Source organism: Lampris incognitus, chromosome 3, assembly GCF_029633865.1.
Source record: "Lampris incognitus isolate fLamInc1 chromosome 3, fLamInc1.hap2, whole genome shotgun sequence".
Classification (NCBI taxonomy): Eukaryota; Metazoa; Chordata; class Actinopteri; order Lampriformes; family Lampridae; genus Lampris; species Lampris incognitus.
In genome coordinates, this window is record NC_079213.1 from 78,708,515 (window position 1) to 78,730,506 (window position 21,992).

The 21,992-nt window shown below is 41.5% G+C and overlaps 1 protein-coding gene across 1 annotated transcript in view; it reads right to left on the reverse strand.

Annotated features, from left to right (window-relative positions):
• Nucleotides 1–1,544: 1,544 nt before the first annotated feature.
• Nucleotides 1,545–21,992, reverse strand: part of shroom2a (shroom family member 2a) — a 33,037-nt gene continuing 12,589 nt past the window's right edge. Inside the window, exons 3-10 of the mRNA XM_056276451.1 lie at nucleotides 15,484–15,606; nucleotides 12,285–14,874; nucleotides 11,719–11,801; nucleotides 7,163–7,798; nucleotides 5,956–6,546; nucleotides 5,002–5,167; nucleotides 4,039–4,311; nucleotides 1,545–3,787 (exon numbers count right to left, since the gene is read on the reverse strand). Coding sequence (XP_056132426.1) covers nucleotides 3,515–3,787; nucleotides 4,039–4,311; nucleotides 5,002–5,167; nucleotides 5,956–6,546; nucleotides 7,163–7,798; nucleotides 11,719–11,801; nucleotides 12,285–14,874; nucleotides 15,484–15,606 — 4,735 coding nt within the window. The 3' untranslated portion in view covers nucleotides 1,545–3,514. The remainder of the gene's footprint in view (nucleotides 3,788–4,038; nucleotides 4,312–5,001; nucleotides 5,168–5,955; nucleotides 6,547–7,162; nucleotides 7,799–11,718; nucleotides 11,802–12,284; nucleotides 14,875–15,483; nucleotides 15,607–21,992) is intronic.

A 21,992-nucleotide genomic window follows, 5' to 3' on the forward strand; every position in this document is an offset into this window, starting at 1 on the left:
AAGCCCAGCATAACAGCTTGGAGACTCGGACATTGATGACGTTAAATAGCTCATCTTTTCACCATGACACCTGCTAAAAGAAACGAAAGTAACTGCAGTTGTTCTGTAAGAGACTAACACAAGTGCATTTACTGAAAGGCTTATTTTCTGAGCAACAGTGTAGCCTAGTGGTTAGAGAAAACGTACTGTAACCGAAAGGTCTCAGGTTCGAGCGACTGCCAGCAGCTGTAAGTTGCTCTATGTCAGGGTGTCAGGTAAGTTAACAAAGACTATCCCAATTTGAATATGATATAGTAATATATTGTGTTTAAGTTGGTACATTTAGTTGCCATTAACTGCTTCTGGAGGCCAGATAAACTCACCAGCTTCGAGAAATTTCAACGATAGCTGAGCTATACAGATAGTATCTATTTGCATATACCGAAACATTTAAACACCTTGTGTTTACAGCTGGTGTATGGAGTCTGCAAAATTTCCGATCGTGCGGTTAAATCCAGAAAGTCCAGCTTGTTGTTATACACAGATATTTGAGAATGCATTACATGGATATGCTTAAAAACAGCTAATTGAAAGTCTTAACTAGAATATGAGCTGTTATCTAGAATATCTTGTGCATGTGAACAAATCAATTTAATGATTATGTGCCGAATTTTTTTGGGGGGGGGCAAGAATATCAAGAAGTGTTAACATTTGTCATGCTTAATGGATCTGTGCACAAACTGGAAAGCACAAACACTGACGTGGAAAAAATACAGTGCCAATAACGTGATTACATGACTCAGCTCTTTGTACTCAGCAAGGTGACAACTTCAGTCAGTGCCAATGTTAGTCTGCCAAAGGATAAATTACCACAAAATTGAATTTGTAAGCACAATGACGTGAGAGTTCACAACAGCATGTTTTCTTTGCATTATTTGTGATCGTGCCTGACTTTGACACTTATTAAGTTGTCAACTCATGCTCTATCTGGTTGCAGTCGTAGTTTATATGTCTACTGTGTGCCGAGAAGACGGGACAGTTACCTTTGAACGTTTCTGGAAATTGCACACCGAATATCATCCAAAAGAAGAAAAAAAAAATCTAAAACATAATCAGGTATGTCGACGAGTAGAAATCCACCCTCTGCTTATGGAACAGCTCTTCAGTGAGCCCTGCTCAGCTAGTTTCTTGAATTATAATACAGTATTTACAACACTACTGTTGTTAATGATTGACCAGGAACATCAATTTCCAAGTCGCAAACACTTTATCAATTATGTCCCTTTTTTTTTTTAACTCACCTTAGTTTCTTGTTATGTCTTTTCTTCTTAGTTCACCCAATGTCCTAAGACTTCCCCTGTATCTTTGACTCAGCGCTCTGAGTGGTATTCCTTGTGTCATCAGCAATGCAAAGTTGTAACACGTCTCCAAGATGTCACTTATCATGTCAAAGTCTTTCCCTTCGTATCCACTCTATCAGCAGAGTTAGTTGGGGGGAGGTTAATATTACACTGTAGACGGAGCCAATCACCGATAGTAAATCAATCAAACACGACTGCCTGGTTTCAGCAGACCCTTTATTTAATATAAAGCAGCGCAGCTGATAAAGTGTTAAGAGTCAAGCTGTTGCAGTGTATTAAGTCAGTGAAAAATGAAACATACTTGTGCCAGAATGCTCAAAACAAATATCCTTCAGTTGGCTTTTTACCTTCGAGAAACTGAATCCTTATTGTTTGAAATTTACACATCTGATAGACTGAAGTTGGTAAAAAAAAATGATCAAAAGAGAAATATATGTGTTTAATTTTGGTTGCAATATTATCAACCTGGAATGTTAGAGATTTTTAGTGTTGAATATAAACTATAGGTCAATGATCAGGCTTATCTTACGAAATACTGTGTATAAACAGCTTACTCTATAATTTAACAAGCAGGTCCTTTTTAGCACCCTGTCGAAGGGCAGCTGAATCGTAGCAACCTTGAGCGTACATTATAAGCACCATGAGTAATGATATGAAAAACATAGAGGTAACGAGATCTATACAATAAACAACACTCGATCAATTTATGTGTAACCTGTATTATGAGTACCAAAAAACATTTTCAAGGGGGTAATGTTACCTGTGATAAGAATGGACAGCACTTTTTCATGCATGCGCAGGGGTGGATGAAAGACTGCATGGCATGCATGTGTTTGCAAGGGCATAGGTGGCGGCGACCTCCAGGCACATCAGATGTGGACTGTACTCGAGAAACCTGGGATTTGAAGTGCCAATTCTGTCAAGAGAACAAACTCGAGCAAGTGCCCCAGTTTGAGATGTATCAAATCGCTTCCTCTTCACAGGAACTGTTACAAGTATTCTGCAGGAATATTGTTTGATACTTATGAAATGTAATGGTGTAGAGAAAAAAAAGCCACTTATTCCAGGGGAAGAAAAGGGATGATTGAGCAAAAATCTTAGCAAAAGGTAAAGATTTTGGGGCGTCTGGGTAGTGTAGCAGTCTATTCCGTTGCCTACTAACATGAGGATCGCCAGTTCGAATCCCCGTGTTACCTCCGGCTTGGTTGGGCGTCCCTACAGACACAATTGGCTGTGTCTGCGGGTGGGAAGCCGGATGTAGGTATGTGTCCTGGTCGCTGCACTAGCGCTTCCTCTGGTCGGTCGGGGCACCTGTTCAGCAGGGAGGGGGAACTTGGGGGAATAGCGTGATCTTCCCACGTGCTACGTCCCCCTGGCGAAACTCCTCACTTTCAGGTGAAAAGAAGCAGCTGGCGACTCCACATATATCGGAGGAGGCATGTGATAGTCTGCAGCCCTCCCCGGATCGGCAGAGGGGGTGGAGCAGTGACCAGGATGGCTCGGAAGAGTGGGGTAATTGGGCAAGTACAATTGGGGAGAAAAAAAAGGGAGGGGGGGTTAAGAATTTGGATTAAATTGCATTTTCAGATTGTGGGGTTGAGTTTTCGGAATGTCAAATCAATAGAATCATTTTGTTATGTGGAGAATAGCCTCGATAAATGTTCATTGATGGCTGTATACAAGCTTTACTTAACATGGCTGTTAAAATAGCTGAAGATAAAATACTGTTCCCCTCTGTACAGATTCAAAAGGCTACAATAAATTACTAAAAAAAATAATAAAATAAAACAACAGCTTGAAATTATTCTTGAACATATTATATACAGTGGTTGAAAAAGCAAACAGCAATGTTCAAAAGGTCATTTTGGGAGGCTTTTGATTCCGATGATCTCATGACAGCCCAGTTCTAAGCAGATGAGAAACAAGTACAATGTGTTCTGCTGAGGCTCCTTCATGACCAGGTCGGTGTGAAATACAATGGAGACAACATGAGAAAATGCTCATCCTCGCAAAATGATGATCCTTCATCCTTGGTGCTGTGTATCTCTGTTGCCCTCTGTTGGACATAGGACTCAACTGCAATCTGATAACGCAACAGTGGTTGGTCAAGCTTGTTTCAGACTGAGGAATTTAACAAATGACATTTGTCATTTGTGCCGAGAACTCAAGTGTCTTCAAAAGGGCATTCTCTGCTCCAGTGGAAGGCTGTCTGTCAAGCACTTAAGCTGCTCTTCGCCCAGTTTGATCTTATCCTCAAGTTTGCGCTGCTCGATGATGAGTGCAGACTTCATCTTGACAAAGTGCTCGTAGTCTGTAAGGTTCTCTTCCCTCAGGTAGGTGGCCAGAATGTCGTAGACCACACGTTCCCTACGGTCCAGGTTTTCCTTTAGTTCCTTTGCATCTTCATGCTGTCGGATCAACAGCTTCCTCTTTTCAGTTAGTGTGCGCTGTATGAAGGAAGACGAGTGAATTAGAAAAACAACTGAGGAATATAAAAGTTTGATTGCTAATGTTTTTGTCTTCTTTAAATATGCTAAGTGAACTAGAACATACTTTGTCAAGACTATGTTTTCTGTACTTATTTTAAACAAGAACATTGCATTAGTAACTTAGTTACTCCAATATAGCTGACAACTAAGTGCCTCCAGAGAAGTGTCAAGAATTTTCTTCCTCTTCCTCTTTGCTCCAGTGAACTTACCCTCTCCTCTGAAGTGGCATCCTCGTCCAGGCTGTTGAGGGCATTCTCCACTCTTGCCAAACGGCCAGATAGGGACAGCAGCAGGCTTACCACCTTGTCCAGGTCCCCGGCGAACATCCTGAACTTGTCTAGCTCATTAGGTTTGCAGACCTGCTGTACGGTGGCCTCCACCTCCTCCCCTAGAGCATTGTTGTCCAGGATGTCCTCCTGGAGACTCTCCCTAGCCTCTCGCAGCACCTGAAGCTTCTTGCTAAGGCTGTCAATCAGCTCTTGCTGCAGATGGGCATGCATAGAACAAATATTCAAAACCAAATCTGCATGATTAATTCTATTGACAAGAACAAATATCATTTAAAGGTAGAACAAGTAGGATTTTCTGAAAATCAATGTATAGACTCATACAAAAACAATCCCTCTCAATCTCACTTATGACCAATTACACGTGTGTGGCGGTGTCTGTATCTGCACAGACCCCGTCTTCTGCCTCTATTTTCTTATTTTGCTACGTATGGGACATTTCTGGGTGTCAACGATTGGGCAGCGGGACTCTATAAAAATGTAGCGACCGGGTGCAAGATCGAGATCGTAAGCACACATCCACGAGGAAGCTACGACAGTGGCAGACAGTGCTGAAAAGACGCAAATATAGTGAGGCGAAATGGCAAGCGGACAAAGCGTGTTCCAAAACGAATCTGGGGTTGGCTTTCACCTGCTGGCGAGCACTGAAGGAGAGGATGGGAATGAAGAGCAATGCGGGATTGGCCTGTACACTGGGATATGTCCTGGCAACTGCAGTCTGGGGGTGTGTGTTTCTGGTGTCATTGAGCCAGGGAGAAGGGGCCAACTTTGAATGCTGTGTTTACAAACCGCAACTCAAAAATCCTACTCGTTCTTCCTTTAAGGTCTATAAAAAAAGTTAAATTCCACAAATGGGTGCATTAAAAGGATCTTAGTGTATTGTACCTTTTTGTTGGCCAGATCAATGTCCAGTTCATCCTCTGAGTCTTCCTCTTCCTGCTCCTGCATGTCCTTCATCTTGATCAAAAGCTCAGCCTTTGGAGCTGAAGTGCTGTAATATGTTGAACTGGTCACCACTGCAACAGCAGCTGCAAGACTGGCATCCTCCTTCCTATGATACAGATGGCACATAACATAAAAACAACATAAAAACAACCCTTAAGATGTCAAAATGGCAGTTTCACTCACGAGACACTGCCGAGTGGCTCAGATCAATGCAGACCCAAAAGTTATTTATAGTTACAGATTCTTTTAACAATCTCTACTGATGGCATAATATACTTTCTTTTCTGTGCGACACTATGATAATGCATAATTGCATCAGCTGATGGAAATGATTTTATTTTGGTACTTGGGTACATACAGCGGTCTCATGGTACAACTGTATGTCAAATTGTCGGCACATGACATTAATAGCTTTTGCAAACATAGCACACAGTTCATTTAATGATTTGAATAATGTAGTCCTCATTGAAAGAGATATTTTGCTTTGGTATGGCATCTCTATCCTCCACTAGTTCCTAAGAAATCAGTCACTAACATAAGCCATCCTGGTGATCAAAAGTGATGTCAGTTGTTGATGTTTCATCTCTTCCTGGTGGTCTTTAAATCATACATCTAACACATAAACCAACAGTGGCAAATTCGGTGCTGATATTTTTCAGGTTATCATTTACTAACAGCTGATTTAGCCTGTCAAACAAAGCAATTGTCAAAGTCCAACTGCTGATGATAATTACATTTTTCTACTGGTAATGTAAGAGAATAGTGACAGAATTGCAACAGGTAAACGTTCTGAAAATTGAAAATGTACTAAATTCCCTTTCACAAAGGATTAAACTATGTGTATAATTTAGGCTAAGTGTGGAAACTGGTGGTACTGGATAAGAGCTAGCTGACCTTTCCTCAGTGGGCCGAGGGACGGTCTGTTTAGGAGCCACCTTCCTGCGCTGCTGAGCTCCCTCCAACAGCTGCTCCCCCTGGGGGAAGATGCCTTCCATCAAGTCCATGGTGGTCTTCATTCTTCTCTGGTCCAGGATGTCAGCTAGTGACCTGTCCTTCCCCATGATATCCCTGGCCAACTCCTCTCTCTTTTGGTCCTCCTCAGAGAACCCCGTGTTTGGAGCCACTCTGTTGCCATTCCCAACCTGTTCTGGGGGCTGGGATGGCTGATGAACACTGGAGTTGAAGTGGTCTCCGAGGGTGCTTGTGTCTGTATTTCTCTGGAGCTTCAGGTCTGTCTGAGAAGCTGGCATTCTGTTGGAGCCCGGCTCTGTCTGCCTTGTGTAGGCACAGAACACAGAGTAGTCATGCTCTGGAGCTCCCAGGCTACTGAGCTGGGCCATCCCAGGCCCCTGTGCCTCGGCAGCAGTTATGTCATTGTGCAGCAAATACTGACGGTTCTCTTTCTCTGAGATGCTCTCGGAGTGGACAATCTTGATGGGCACTTTCTTCACAGCTATATTATTGTTTTCCAGTACATTCTCCATTCTAAAAGAGAGAGAGACAGAAAAGCTCATGATTGGATCAGTCTTACTTAAAGAGCCTCAAAGAATTTCCCCTGCATCTTTCTATCTTGGGAGGAGAAACATATTTGCTACAGTTATCTTACACACACACAAGGGCTGATTTAAAGCTTGATCACATGATGGCAACAGAATTGTTTTTCCATGCCCAATATCTTGGAACAACCAAGATATCTGGGCTCCTCCAATAACTTTGGTTTCTGGTAGCTGTACTGTCCTATACAGCACTAAATTTAATAAAGAAGACAGCAAATATTTTTGAATTGGGAACTTATTGAAAAAGTTTAATGAAATTGGAATTAACACTGTAATACAATAATAATAGCAAAATAAACAAATTAATAGATAATAATCAGGCACTATAGAAGTGCATTAGTTCCCTCTAATTCAGTGTGGGCTGACAGCACTAATGTTATTTCCTGGGACATAGTCTCAATATGTCCCTTTGTATGTGAAACACGACGATACAGTTTGGAGGAACAACACAGTCATGATTCTGTTCTGACAGATCTGGGGCAAACATTTAGGAGGAGCAACAATGCTGTGAGCTTATGTGGTTTTCCTTGAAATTTAAAGCTTACCTGTTGGAATCTTCATCTTGTAGAGAGACAGGCGGCTTGTCACTAAGTTTCTGTGGAGAAAACTGTGGTGAGGGTGGGCGCTGCTCTTCCATGGTAACAGGTACTGGAGGTCTGTATGATGAAGCCAAGGAAGGGGAGGCTGGCTCAGAACTGGATGTTACTGCTTGACGTACTGCCCCTTGTCCTCTGTCCACAGGTCCTTTGCTCGGCTCAGAATTTTTCTTTGGAGAGTAGGCGGGAACAGGGGCGGGGTCAAGGTCTCTGTTAGGAGAATAGTGGGTGGAGACTTCACTTTGGGACCGAGTAAAGGATTCGTGGGAGTTGTCAGGCGTGGGGGTTATCTCTGGACGTCTGGAATTGTCCAGTTTGGGCGGGGAAGGTTTTTCGAGCTCGGGAGGCTTCCTCCTTGGATCAGATCTGGGCTCAATGTGGCAATGTTCCTCGGGGTGAAGGAGGGTAGAATCTGTGGGGCTATGGGAGCTGGATGTGGGTCTGTGGTACACTGGGGCAGGGACAGCTCTGTGTCTGCACTCAGGGTTAGGACCTGTAACAGGCAGTAGGGGTGGTGCCAGGTAATGCTCAGGTTCCACAGGCTTTTCTCTCACTCTGCACTCTCCTGGCCCTCTATCAGAAAGCCTGAGAAACATGAAGGAAAGCTTTTAATTACATACCGTTCAACAGCTCAGCAGCAGGGACTATAATCTGCAGCTCAATCAAATAATACAGTGTGGCCTAGGCCTTGATCAACTCTAGAACAGCCACTATGATTATGACTATTCTGACATGACAAGACAGAAACATCTTGCTTGGTTTTGCAAATCTCTTCTATATGACTGTCAAGCTGGCAGTCTGAAAACGCATTCTTCTGTTCCCACAAGTCTGTCATGCACAAAGAAATAAATGATCCTCTAGTCCAAAAGAGCAAGGCGAGATCCCACCCCATTCATATTTCCCATTTACAATATTAACTCTTTACAAACAAGAGGGTTAGGGGCAGTAAAATTGGGTGTTTTTGAGGATGTTACAGCAATTAGTGAAGATTTAATCCAAAGAATTAGTGGGTATCCTAGACCTCTATTAACAAAAATAGTGTAAAGTCCTCAGCGTCTCTGGTAGACTGTAAGGCATAAAACAGTGCAACTATGTCATACAATAACCTATCATACAATATCATACAGTGATGCTGTAATTCAGTAGTTGTGGACAAGTATTTGGATTAATAAGCATTGTCAACTTTGGCGCCTTTAAACATGTCTATGGCCCCAGTACAAATGTCACATTGAGGTCATTAAGTGGACCACTTAGCCTTTATGGTAGACACGTGAAATCTCCTCAACACTGATTAAACTCCAGGAAAACATGCAGAATCAAATCTACTTCATTTACATGCACGCTAATATTCTGGCATTGCAATGCAAACACCACACAAGATAGAGTGCTGAAGGTTATGCTACAAAATGACTTATGGCACATGGGACACAGTCCCAGATGACATGGGATAGCGGTACAATAATAATCCCCCCCCCCCCGAATGTCCAAGTTCACCAACCTGACAATAAAAGGATAATCCAAACGTTTCATGCATTGAAATGGCTATACTTACATTATTTATATAGTGACAGACTATTTATTGCTTAATTGGTTAACATGTTTCTTATTTGAATATTAGTTGACAATTATAATGGGTTTTCATCAGTATGACTTGGTACGGATCTTCCTATTGGAACATAAGCTATGAAAGTTTTCTGTGAGCCTCACACATCAGAGACAGCTGAAGTTGATTTTTCCACACTTATTTTTACTGACTAAATTGGAAAAAAAAAATTTCTCACATACTCACAAAACAAAAAGCCTGTGATTACAGATTTACCCATCAAGGCGGCCCAAAAAGTAATGTGAGACTTTCTAAAGTATAGCCTTGCAAACTGCCACATTAGATTATTGCATCTTATTACACATACTGCAGATAGTTTTGCAAACATTTTGTTTCCTTTTTTATAATATACACTAGACACTATATGAAATCAAAACTAAAGCCTGATAACAGCAAGGTGCAGTGAAAAAAAAACCCACAACAAAACACAGCAAATTATGTCATCAAATATTATTCTGTACAATGTGAATTTAAAACTGTGAGCCCATTCGAGAACCAACTCACCCTTTAGGAAAGCTTTACCTGTGGCTCTTCTGTAAAGCAATAGAAATAGCATGCTGTGCTCACCTGAGCCTGCTGGCTGTCACTGACAAGAGAGACCTGTATGGATCCCTTTACACCTATATCAATAACCTCGCCTGGGTGGAGCATGTCTCAGTTAGGGCATCTCCCATGCTTTTCACTGACAATAACATCCTCCACACTGTTGTAATGCAAACGTGAGTGTCATATAGTGTGGCTATTACAATGGGGTTGCTCAAGACTAGATATTCAAAACCCCTAAGTTAGTTTCACAGGGAGTGTAGTGTAGCTGACCCATCAGGACTCCTGAATAACTGGTTAGAAATCATGAAACCATGGTAGGGAACTGAATTGCTTAGGCAACACCAAATCAACTTGAACAATGTCATCCAAATTTGCTTGCATTTTTAAGATGTCTATAGTATACTACATTATGTATGCTACATTGTGCTGAAGGAAGAACAGGAAGAAAACAAACTTTTATAGCTCTTTTAAGTTCTTTTCCAAACATGTATTTCTTACCTGATTTTTTGGTCGTTTCTATTATATAAGCGTTACTGGCTCTATGACTGTGACTCTGGCTCTTTTCATTTTTAATTATTGTCATATAAAAATATTGGTTCATGCTTCTGTTGCATTCATATCAAGTGGCTCTGGCTATCGACATCAACTTCAAAATGTAAAAATGCTAAATGTAAATTGTAATCTGAATCTATTCCAATGCATAGCTCCCCTAAAGATCACTCTATTGGCAGGTATCACCAAGCACAAGACTGTAAGCACAATTGCATGCAAAAAAAAAAAAGTGCATTTGACTGGGTACAGTTTGCATGCTACTGAAGTGCAGTGGTTTGCATGCAAAATTATAATTAAGGACTACCTTATGTTTTAAACAAAGAAACAAGAGAAAAAAGAAGGGACACAAATGTTGACTACAGAATCTGGACTTTTCCATGGATTGCCACAATTTGGAATAACACCTGTGGGACAAAACCTGCATAAGATATTCAACCAACAGCAGCATACAACATTTCACTGTGTTGTACAATTTGTTACATCACAGTGGTGTTAACCCTGGTATTGAGTAGTTTCTTTGGGTGAGATGTCATGCTACTTGAAATCATCAACTGTTAACTACAAAATCTTCAACCCTGCCCAGAGAACAAACAGTAGCGAAGCAGAAAGATCTGGTTCATTGTGACTAAACAGATTCATAAATACTTCGATGTTTATGTGGTCCCCTATATACACATGGACTTATATCCTGTGATATCTCTGTCGATATGTATCTTTATCTATCCATTCTTCAACATAGACACATATTATCTAGTCCTGTGCTAAATCCACCAAAATATAAATTCATTTTGCTCTATTTATCACCTCTCAATCATAAGGTTTACCTTGTGGTAGTCTATTTAAGCTTTTTGCCAGTCTCATGCACAATTCTATGACAGTTCAAGCTAATATTTCTACGTTTGTATTTTCCCATTCTGACTAAATCATAAAAGTTGTAATGGTTGATGATCTCATAATCATAACAAGAGCTTGTGACTGCAAATTTGCAGGAATTCTTCAGCTATTTGGGCTACTCTACAGCGGTACGGCATACTGTGAGTCTTTCATAGTTTTTCATTTAGAGACACAAAGCCAAAAAACTGTTATGGAAAGATCTTATTGATCAGCATTTCTTATCTTAGGACTGGCCCACTGAATTGAGTTCGGCTGGCATTCTGGTAGACGGCTGATGAAACACTTCCTGCCTCTCTCACAGACATGGTCAGATGCTTCGCCTACATCAATAAGCCTCCACTAACAACACAAAGTGAAGCCAGAGAGAAGGTCCGTGTTGTCACAGCTGCATCAAGCCTCTGCCACTGGTATGCCTTCAAATATTATAAAGAACTCACTGTTCCTCTTCAAACTCACTGCCCCCCCTTCCCGGGCATGGTTTCATTTACTGATGACAATCACACACAGATAGATTATAAAATATCCGAGTTAAGATACAGATGAAATGACTGAGACATTGTAGCAATAGCCTCTGACAAGACAACATTTTATCCATTTTTATGAAGATGAAAAATGTCATTTATTAACACCTTAAAGAAAACTATAGTCACAGAGAATACTGTCCTTTAGGAGCATTAGCATCCAAAGCTTCTAAAATTTATACCAGAATGCTCTTTTCAAAGAACTAGATTAACAAATAGGCAGCTTCTGGAATTTAGTCAAAAGAGCATTAAAAGAACTATAATAATGTAAGTCTACAGTGACATCCAAACAAATTCCATGATAATAATAGATATTAAAGTCAAGAGGTAGTTCCACTTCGCTAGAAATTGGTGAATTAGAAGAAGTCATATGAATGAGAGGCTCTCACCTTGTGGCCATGTTGTGCTGTTCAGCAGGGTTACATTCAACCTGGGAATATTCTGCAGACTTTCTTCCAGGGACTGTAATCTTCTGTAAAGAAAGAAGAACTTGAACACATATTCCTTTATGCAAAAAAGACAAATGATCTACACAAAAGAGGATTCTCTGTAAGTGGCACTGAAGTCTTGCCTTTTGTGAGCAACAATAACATATTCATGCCGCGGCTTTCTAACATGACAAAACCAAAGTGAGTAATTTTTTTTTTCAGGTTGATACTCATCTCTCTCTTCTGAGGGCGTGGCATTATGAACAAACATGGATTAATATTTGACTTGGCTCTTTCCTTTGTGCCTTATTCATTTTACTAGTATGCTTGTCTAAACAAGGTGTACAAAGTCACACTGAAGGTTTCCTAACTTTGTTTAACTGGTAAGCAATTCTTGCTGTCAATAGGTTATAGGTCGTTCATTTCAGTTAGAATAAAAGTCTCCCGACGAGTTCATCACAATTTACGATCATGTGGCCAGAGTAAACCATTTTGAGAATGAATATCAGTCAGACTATGAGCCTTACCTGCCCATAGAAATCAGCTGAGGGAGAGGATCGAGATCTCTCATGGAAGCAGGTGGGTTTTGTTCTCTCCTCTGCTCCTGGGTCCAGGATGTTATCTGCTGATCGGTATCGTCCAGAAGCCCTTGTTTCAGTGGGCTTCTTCTGTACATTCCAACTTGCCTCATACTCAGCAAAGGTACCTAGTCTTTGCTGCTCCAGGGATGATTGCTTGTGTGCCGAGTAAGGTACTCCCTGATTCTCCTCATTATACTCTGTAGAGGGACCGACTATGGTCCTGATCCCTTTTAGCTTGTTTTCTGTTTCACTGGCAGAGGCCTGGACTCTCGGCTTGATATTTCTGGAGTCCTCTGAAAAGTTTTGAAGAGTTTGTATAGGCATATGTTTTGGATACAAGGGTTTATCGGTTGCCTCAAAGAGCTTCTGTTGGTCTTCTGAAGAGCCTGTGTTTTCTGTCGGAGGGAGATCTTCTCTCACTCCCACCTCATGGATCTTGTCTGGTTCTGAGAAAGACTTAACCTTCTTTTCAGGGGGGAAACGCTTTCGGGCTCCAATGCGGTTTATCTGACCACTGACAGACCCCGATTTATTCATTAGTGATTCAGAAACAGTTGGCAGAGAGGTGACATCTTTACGAGCTACCACTGAGGATGGGTAGCTGGGTAAGGCCTCAGACACAGGGTACTCCAGTAAGACCGGCTCCAGGTCTCTCCTCCTGAAAGAAGTAGCCTTGAGCACTCGAGCCTGGGCCTCCTTAAGATTGTCTTTATAGGTGTTAGTGAAAGACCCATCTGAAGAGGTCGGGGGGGAGCATTCTTTGGACTTCCAGACTTCCTGGTCAGTCTTGGTGCCAGCCTCAGTCTCAGAGCCAGGGAGCGTGGCTGCACTCTTACTTTTCTGCAGCTTGGCTCGTCTCATTTGGATTTCATTCCTCAATGTGGTGGCAAAACGGTCAGTACGTCTTGCCTGCTTGCTTTCAAGGGACTCTTCACAGTTTGTGGCCATCAGTTTCTCATCTTTGTCAGTGGTCTCCATCGATAAAGAGTGAAGCATGGGGCTTGTCTGGGGGCAGATCTTGCTACTTTCTTGACCCTGATGTCTGATATCCTGCAGTAAATCTCTCTGTTGCAAGGGCAGAGACCTCCACTGTTCAGACTGTTTGCTTGGGGGATAACTCAGGTAGTGAGCCTCTGCACTCTGTAAATTGGGTCTTCTCTGATTTCCCCTTTCATCAGTACTGGGTTTAGTCGAAGAGGTCTCCTGTACACTAGGGGGAGTCACAGTGGGTGGCTGTTTATGACGCACACTTTCATCTTGCTTGCTGTATCCATTACTGTCCTTACTGTGGGAGATGTGCTGCTGGTGTTGAGGCAATTCATATTTTGCTTTGTTGACTATCTGGGAACAAAGAGAATTCTTGTCATTTCCAGTATGAACCACCTCGATGTCAGCTGCACTTTTCCTGTCCTCTGCCTTTCCTGACAGGTGGCTGGGATTGGGCTGGGTAGCCTGGCATGTTGTGACACAGTAGTATCGGCTTAGTCCACCACTATCTGGATTTTGGTCAATAGCTGTGCTAGACAAAGAGGGGGTCTTACCATGGTTCTGACCATAGGGATGAGCAGAGCTGTTAGTGGACAGTTCTTGCATACTGCTGTAGTAGCCGCTTATGTTCTGTGGCTTTGTTGTAGATGTTGTCTTGGGCTGGGAGTAAAAAGTGCTTTTGTCGTTATATTGCCGTTGATGGTAAGGTTGGCTAGCATGAGGGTGATGACTTAGCCGAACATCAGTACTGGACACAGAGTACTGTTTGTTTGAATTGACTGGGTTGTGATTAGAGTTGTCAGGTAAAATGTAAGTATTGTCACTGTCATTTTTGTAGGCTAGGACATGACTACGGTGGTTTTCAGAGGTGCGTTTAGCAATATCTGAGGTCTCTGACCTTTTCTCGATTTCCTTTTCATGAGATTTAAACTGGACATGTGAATCAGGTCCCTCAGGATAGGCTATAGCAAGCCCCCTCTCATGTACCTTGGTTGCAGCGAAGCTGTCACTGCGTACTGGTGGAGGAGGTGGGGGAGGAGAGGGGGAAGCCGTCTTCTTTTTTTCAGGAACATGCCAAACCGGACCGAAGCTGGCCCTACTTGAACTAGAATGGCGAGAGCCAGCCTGCTCCTCAGACCTTGGGCTATCCCGGCCTGTGCTCCCTCCTGCCATCTGCAGGTAACCCTGCCTATCGTCCAGTTTGGCTCCATCACTAAAGTTCTGGCTATTTCTGCCATTGCTATGTTTGCCTCCTAAGTCCCACTGGTTAATTTTGTAGAGCATATTCTCTGTGGAGGCGGCATTGCTCTTTGACAGAGTATAGTCTGGTGTGCCAGAGCTGGTGGAAAAGGAGCTATAGGCTGAATCTCGCTTGCCTCCTCCAAGATGCTCTGCACTATTGTTGGACTTTGCTGAAGAAAGTTGGCCTGGAGGGTAGGGATGTGAGACATGCTCTAGACTGTCCATACTGCCCAGAGAGCTGAACTGGTCGGACACTCTACGCAGATTTGTCTGCTCCCATCCAGTGGAGAGATCAGTTGATGATGAACTAAAGGACAGAGAGAGTCTGAATAAGAATGGCAACCTAATACAAAATAAGCCTTACACAACCAACAATAATTAAATTCGATGATGATCATCAAGACATTATGAATGAAAAAAATAATTCCATACAAATTTAATCTTAAGTTTCTATTCTACAAAAACAGACACTTCTTGTTAGTTTCTCACTTGTTTGAATTCTGAATTAAGAGTTCTAAAGAGCAAAGGATTTGTAGTTTAATGAAATCACTGAGCTGCATTGCATGAGACAATGAAAAGAAAATCTTTAAGAAAGACAAGTTCTTATACTGAAAATAACCATCTAGGTTCATTTGTAGCTCTAGACATTTAATAAAATTGTGACCGATTGTCCATAAGATTGATTCTGAACCATATCAGGTGCTGCAATTTGATGCCATCTGCATTGTATTTTCCATAGTCTAAGGAATTGTCAACTGCAAACTCACAGAACAGAAAAAATAAAATATGGAATTGATTTTTCAATTTCCGAACAAAGTGAAAACAAAGAGAATATTAGAAGATAACACCTTAATGGATAACTGTAGTGTTTTAAAAATAACTTGATGGAGAATCAATAGGCCCATTCTGATGTTACCTTGCATCATATCTTGTATGCCACACTGGAGTGGGTGGAGACTGTGTTTTGGCAGTCTCTGATTGGCTTCCGTTGAACTTGGTGGAGTGCCAGGAGTGAGGCCTGCTTATGGGTTCGTTTCGCCTGAAAAGCGGGCAAAAAATACATAGCTGGATTAGTGACTAACCGCTTCTGGAAAATGGGAATGTATGTCCTTCCAAATATGAATCTGTACAATCAAAAGTTGGTCACAGCTAGTGTTACAACTCTGCAATTCAGCATATCCATGAAAACAGTCATTTGCAATATTTTAGAATTGCTCCACTATATCTCCATGGAAACAATTTCTTTTAGGATTTGACTGACTTGAAAGCCTAAATTGCAAACCTTCCACAGCTGTCAGAAATGCATGTGAAACATACCCTTTAAAACGGTTCTTTCTGAGATGCATGTCAGGAGAGGGCAGAACAAGAGATACAGTATTTAAGCATAAAAACCAGTAAGCCTGAAAACTATCAAATTTCTTTGTTAACAGACACAAAACAGTTTAGTTACATGTATAAATGTCATAACCCAAGCCATAAGTGTTTTGCTATACAGTTGGTGGGCATAGCCTTCAAAACGACATGAGCCATGAGACAATTCAAAGAGAGATGCAAATGGGTACAGGTGATAAACCACGAAATAAAGGGAATGGCTAGAGGAGAGATGGAAGTGATGACATTAGCAGACAAATGAATTATGTGATGATGGTTTCATGCCTGCATAGAGAGAAAGTAAGAAAAACTAAGTATAATGGGTACTACTGGTAACTACAGAACCATACCTCATGGAACTTCGCAAAATCTTCGTAAGAAAACTTCTTGCCACATGCACGTCATTCTCTGAAGGCATTTTCTGAGCTACAATATCCACCATTTTCATATTCCTAGGCAGCAGGGGGAGGAACACAATCTAAGTTCTCTCTTGAAGACAGGCTGGGGTCAAAATGAATAACAGGGCAAAGGAGTAAAACACCATAACGCTTCAACTTGTTGGACAGTGATAAGTGCCTGTGTCTGCTACTTAGTGAGGTACAGAAGTCCTGAAAAAATGCTATTACTCTGTATAGTGTTACGCTGCATATAGAGTTTACACTGGTGGAAATGGTTGCAAATGCATGGTGTCAGTGCCCCCTCTCCTGGTTAAATGAGGGTATGCCCAAGCTGTTGTTTCACATAGGCCTTTTACTCTTATTGAGAAACAAGGGAAATTGTGCCATTATGTGGCAGACATTATACTACAGAACTCAATCTCAAGATGAAACTGTCAGCTCACCTCTCACGAGGATCATGATACACAGGACATAGCTAAGGTGAGCTGCTGTGCTCAGACTTTGCCATATGGCCCCATGGGGAACACAAAGCCAGCATGGGGTAGGGGGTTTAGAGTCCAGAGAATCTCTTACAAAACCCGATCAGCAACCTCACCCCGCAGGCCAAGCTGTCGTCTGCATCCCAGACAGATCTGGCTCCGTTCTAGCCCTGACTAGGTTAAAAACTGTCACCATTAGACAAGCACAAGTAGGTCTGGTAGCGGTGAAATCAATAATGTAGCCTTAGAAAGGCAAAATGTTGAAACAAAGGAAAAACCCAGGGGCTATTCATAGTTTCACCAAATTTATATCCCAGAGTTAACATTTATCCCTATATAGTGTGTCTGAGGTTTACTACTGAGCAAAACAATTTTTTCTCTGATTCTATGAACATCGTCATTACACTAACCAAAGCACTTTTTATATGTCTATGCATTTAAACTGACTGTAGGGAGGCCCTTTCACTGTAACTTTAAACAGACTTTTACAAGTCACATCTTAACATCTACCTTCACAACACATAAAATGAGAGAAAAGTAACTTTTTTAAAACACAAATTAAGTGTGATTGCTAGCCTAATCTAGGAGCAAGGGTTATCTTACATCAGCTTGGTTTATTACCAAGCCAATACAGAAAGAGTCTACCATGGTTACCAGTTTTACAGAGAAGCATTTGGGAAACTTTGGTACTATAAGGGTCCATCACTTAAACAAAGCTATGCTTTTCTTTTTTTCCCCGTTGGACTTTGGCTGCCCTACAAAGCCATGAGGTCAAGAGGTCCTGGCCCCCTCAGCCACCCTTTCTAAAAGCCTTGAATGATCTGATGACAAGACTTTCAAGCCTTCAATGGCTTCCTTCGGTTGGAGACATATTGGTTGAAAATGAATAACAGCCTGGTGCACTACTGTCCTTCACTGTGACGTGAATACAAAAAGGAAGAAGATTCAGAATTTTTAGAGTGAGACAGATTTGGTAAAGCTCCATAAAGTGGGACAATTCTATATAATTAATAGTGGATTAGAGTTAAGGCCTATTTAGAGGACAAAGAGGGGCCAACATGAGGCTCAGTCTTCCTTGTCTCCTCTGCGTCTGTGTTTCTGGGGCACTAGGCGTTAGCCACACATGGCGCCTGCTATTGGTATGCAAATTAGCCTGGTTTTATTAGGCATATCGTCAGGGCTACAGCTGGACCAGCACAGATATGCTAGGAAAGCGAATCAGTTTGTTGGGATGGGGGCAGGGGGTGGAGACTGTCCTCTGAGGGTGATCTGTGAAGAACCAAGTCTCACTTAAAATGTTTTGTCACAGGATCCTACATTGACAAAGCCACATTCAAAAATAAAGAGATCACCTACCCATACAAAACCACAGGCCTTGTCAAACTCTCATGATTGTAAATCATTCATACCATAGTGCTGGTATGCACTAAACAACGATATCAATATGATCTTTACTGTAAGGTCCACAAATAAGAGTCAAGAGATTAACTTGCATTTGATTATGAAATGCTAAATCTGGCTGATCAGGCTTAACCTGAATAATGCGTGACCTTGTAATGACTGATGAGAGAGAGGTAAAAACAAGAGTATTGGGGTCACACCATAGTGAGCCCCAACATGTTAACCTCCCCCCACTAATTTCTCTAAATAAAAAATGACAAAACACCAAATGGTAGAATAACTATCATACAAAGAAGCCTTCAATATAGTAAACTACCTTTAATAATACCCCAATAAGCAGTGAAAAAGACGCAACATCACACTAAATAGATAAATAAATACAAGTCTTGTAACTCACCAACTTCAAAGTGGAGGAATTCAAGATGGACACAGAGAGGAACCGTGCTATCCACAAGACCACAGAATCAGATAGGAGTTATATTTAACAAAACAAAAAAAAAAGTTGTATTTAGACTTGCAGTGTCTCAATTGGCGGTCTGAGATCAGTTGTGCTCCAGTGCTCATCAGGCACCACATTCCACAGACACTTCAAAGATAGGCCAAAACAAAGAGACATCAGCGAGCTGCTGGGGTCTGGGCATCATCGCATGGCTCTTATACTCTTCCACTAGCTCCAAAACACAGACCAACAGGTCCATGCACAATTACACACAAGCCTGTAAACAGCATGACCATGTAGGTTCACTAAAACTATGTTCTCCTAGAAGCATTTGTTTCAGCCAAGGGGAGATTTCCCTTTGGATTATAGGGGTTTTACCCCTGAAAGGGGGTGGTAGAGTGTACAGAAAAGGAGGAGGGCTATTGTCACAGCCAGTCCCCTTGGAGTAATCCTGTACCTTGTGTTGTCTCATTGGCTCGCAGGGCTGATATGCTAATGACGGAATGAAATGCTGGACTCTTCTCTTCCCGTTTCCCCTGTTGTGAGGCAGACATGCATTTCTCTCATTGCTATGGCAACAGGTTGATCTCTAAGTGCAAGGGCACCCTGGTTCCTGAAAGCCCTTGGTAACTAAGGAACGCAATGAGCATTACGACCTTCCCAAGCAAGGACGTCAGCAGCACGACAAATGCAGCAACTGCAAATAAACAACAATCTCTGAGTTACGACTTCTGATTTTAATGCTTTATCGAAAGGTAAAGATACTAGTGCGTGGTATACACTTAGTTTGTATTATGAATAATGGCTCTCATGTGCAAAAGCATTTGCAAGGTCAGAATTTCAGCAGAATGCACTGCTCTTGTGACAGAAAATTTGCAGTAAAAGTTTTTGTTCTTTTGTCATATTACCTGTGTTGGCCCTAATAGACAGGAACAGGTTAAAGAATGACCTTTGCACTGCTATCCAACACAGGTTTCAGCCTTTGTTTCATCTGGAGCTTATAAAGTTTATCTAAAACATCACATACACTGTTGGGGGAAAATAGACTCAGACTCTGGCCTGAAAGGCCTACAATGTTTTTTGATTAAAACCTGCTCTGGCACTCAAACAAGTGGTCTGGTGACAAGCAAGAAGATTAGTGAAGATTTGTTTGGACCTAAAGTTGATGGGAAGGCATAAAAAACACTGTTCACAATGATCTATTGTGAGTGAACTGATCAAGCGTGCATTCCAGGCAGGAGTTTATTTTAAGGTTTTTATCACCAAGTAAAGGCAACATTTTCTCCATAAAAGGAAAAAAAATGCATCCCCCCATAACCTAGGTTGTTTAACACATCAGATAATAAAAATAGAAACAATGTGCAAAACTTTCGGTTGCGAGCAATGCTTTGGCCAACAATGCAACATTGACCAAATAATCGCCAACTCTTTATTTTAACCAGTGTAGGTTTTTTTCTTTTAATGCATCATGGTACCATAAACAGGGAAAAATTTAAACATCATCCTCTATTGGCACTGTAAACTGCTTCACATTAACAAATTACATTAGGTTGATTTAAAGCCTTGCCACTTTGAGGTATAATTTATCTATAAGGGGAGAGTAACTTGCAGGGCAACAAGCCCACCGACTCCAAAACTAGTCAAAATGAGTGTTAAAATCAGATCACAGTGAGTATTCAAGGATTTATTATTTCAGACGTGGTCCTTCACGCAAACATTCAAATACACACTGCCGTATACAACAGGCAGATAAGAAGTTATAGCTATCCATATTTGGATTTACAGTCATATGATAATCTCATTGTTTAATTCCCTTTCACTTCACCAAGCTATTAAATGTTTAAAGAGCGGCATGTTTTGGCAACTTCATTGTAATGTGAAAGGGGGCACATCCTGACATGCAGCGTGGCGGGACTAATGAGAAGGCTTGCAGACCAAACTTTCAACAGCAAAAATGAAGCAATGACAAATAACAAGAGAACAAAATTTCACCTGCGACAAATCTTTACCATAGATGTGAAGACAAATACACAGCCGCAGAAGCTAGCTATAGCTATGGTTCGGCATTATTAGTACATTAAGATACAATAAGAAATCAAGACAAATACATATTCCAATACCCTGGACATTGTAAAACAAACATCTATGACTAAAACGAGCAACAGGAAAAAAAGAAGTTAGGCATTCATGTTAATAATGTCTGCAAGACATGAAGATCTGTATAAAGATAACAGATGAATGTGTATAAACAATATGATTCCTAACACAAAAGGTGTAACATACATGATGTTTCCATACTTGCATAGTGCTGCTGATCAACAAACTAGGTGGTGTGAACAATTACACACCAAAATTATTTGAGGGCTTGTTTCAAAAGTGGGCAGCACGGTGGCGCAGTGGTTAGCACAGTCGCCTCACAGCAAGAGGATCTTGGGTTTGAACCCCGGGGTTGTCCAACCTTGGGAGTCATCTCAGGTCAAGTCAAGCAGGGCAGGTCGTCCTCTGTGTGGAGTTTGTATGTTCTCCCCATGTCTGTGTGGGTTTCCTCCGGGTGCTCCAGTTTCCTCCCACAGTCCAAAGACATGTAGGTTAGGTGAATCGGCCATACCAAATTGTCCCTAGCTATGAATGTGTTGGCCCTGTGATGGACTGGCAGCCTGTCCAGGGTGTTTTCCCGCCTGCCGCCCAATGACTGCTGGGATAGGCTCCAGCATTCCGCGACCCTGATTAGGACAAGTGGCTTCGATAATGGATGGATGTTTCAAAAGTCTTTCAATTGTCCTTTTAACTAACTGTTTAAATGTCAATCAATCTTTGCCTGTGATATAGGGTTGTATCAGTAAAAAAACATCTCAAAAGCGTTTCAAGTACTAGCTGTTAGGGAAGTTTCACAAAAAAACAAAAACAAAAAAAACCCCCGATGGCTTTGATGCAAATGGTTACTGAGATAAGTAATACGCAAAAATATTTAAGGTTAATAACAATCAAAGCCAACCCTTTAAAATGTCAAAGTCATACATGCCTCGCTAACCATGAGCCAAAGCAATAAAGCTGATGCTGATTTTCAACCTGACAGTTCAACAAGGAAATGGTAGTATTTACATGTTAGGATAATTGCTACTTAATTGCTAGGTGAGGTTACTTACAGTAACAATGGGCAACGATAACACGTAATGAAATTGAACTTTAGATTCTTGTGAGCAGAAATACTTTGGGATTTTGTGCACCCAACCTGGACTTGCAGGTGAGCTGTTTAATACCATAGGTCCCTAAAGGTCTTCACAAAGGCCTTCTTCAGCAGGCCCCACAATCAAGCCAGTCATGTTCGGGTGAGAGA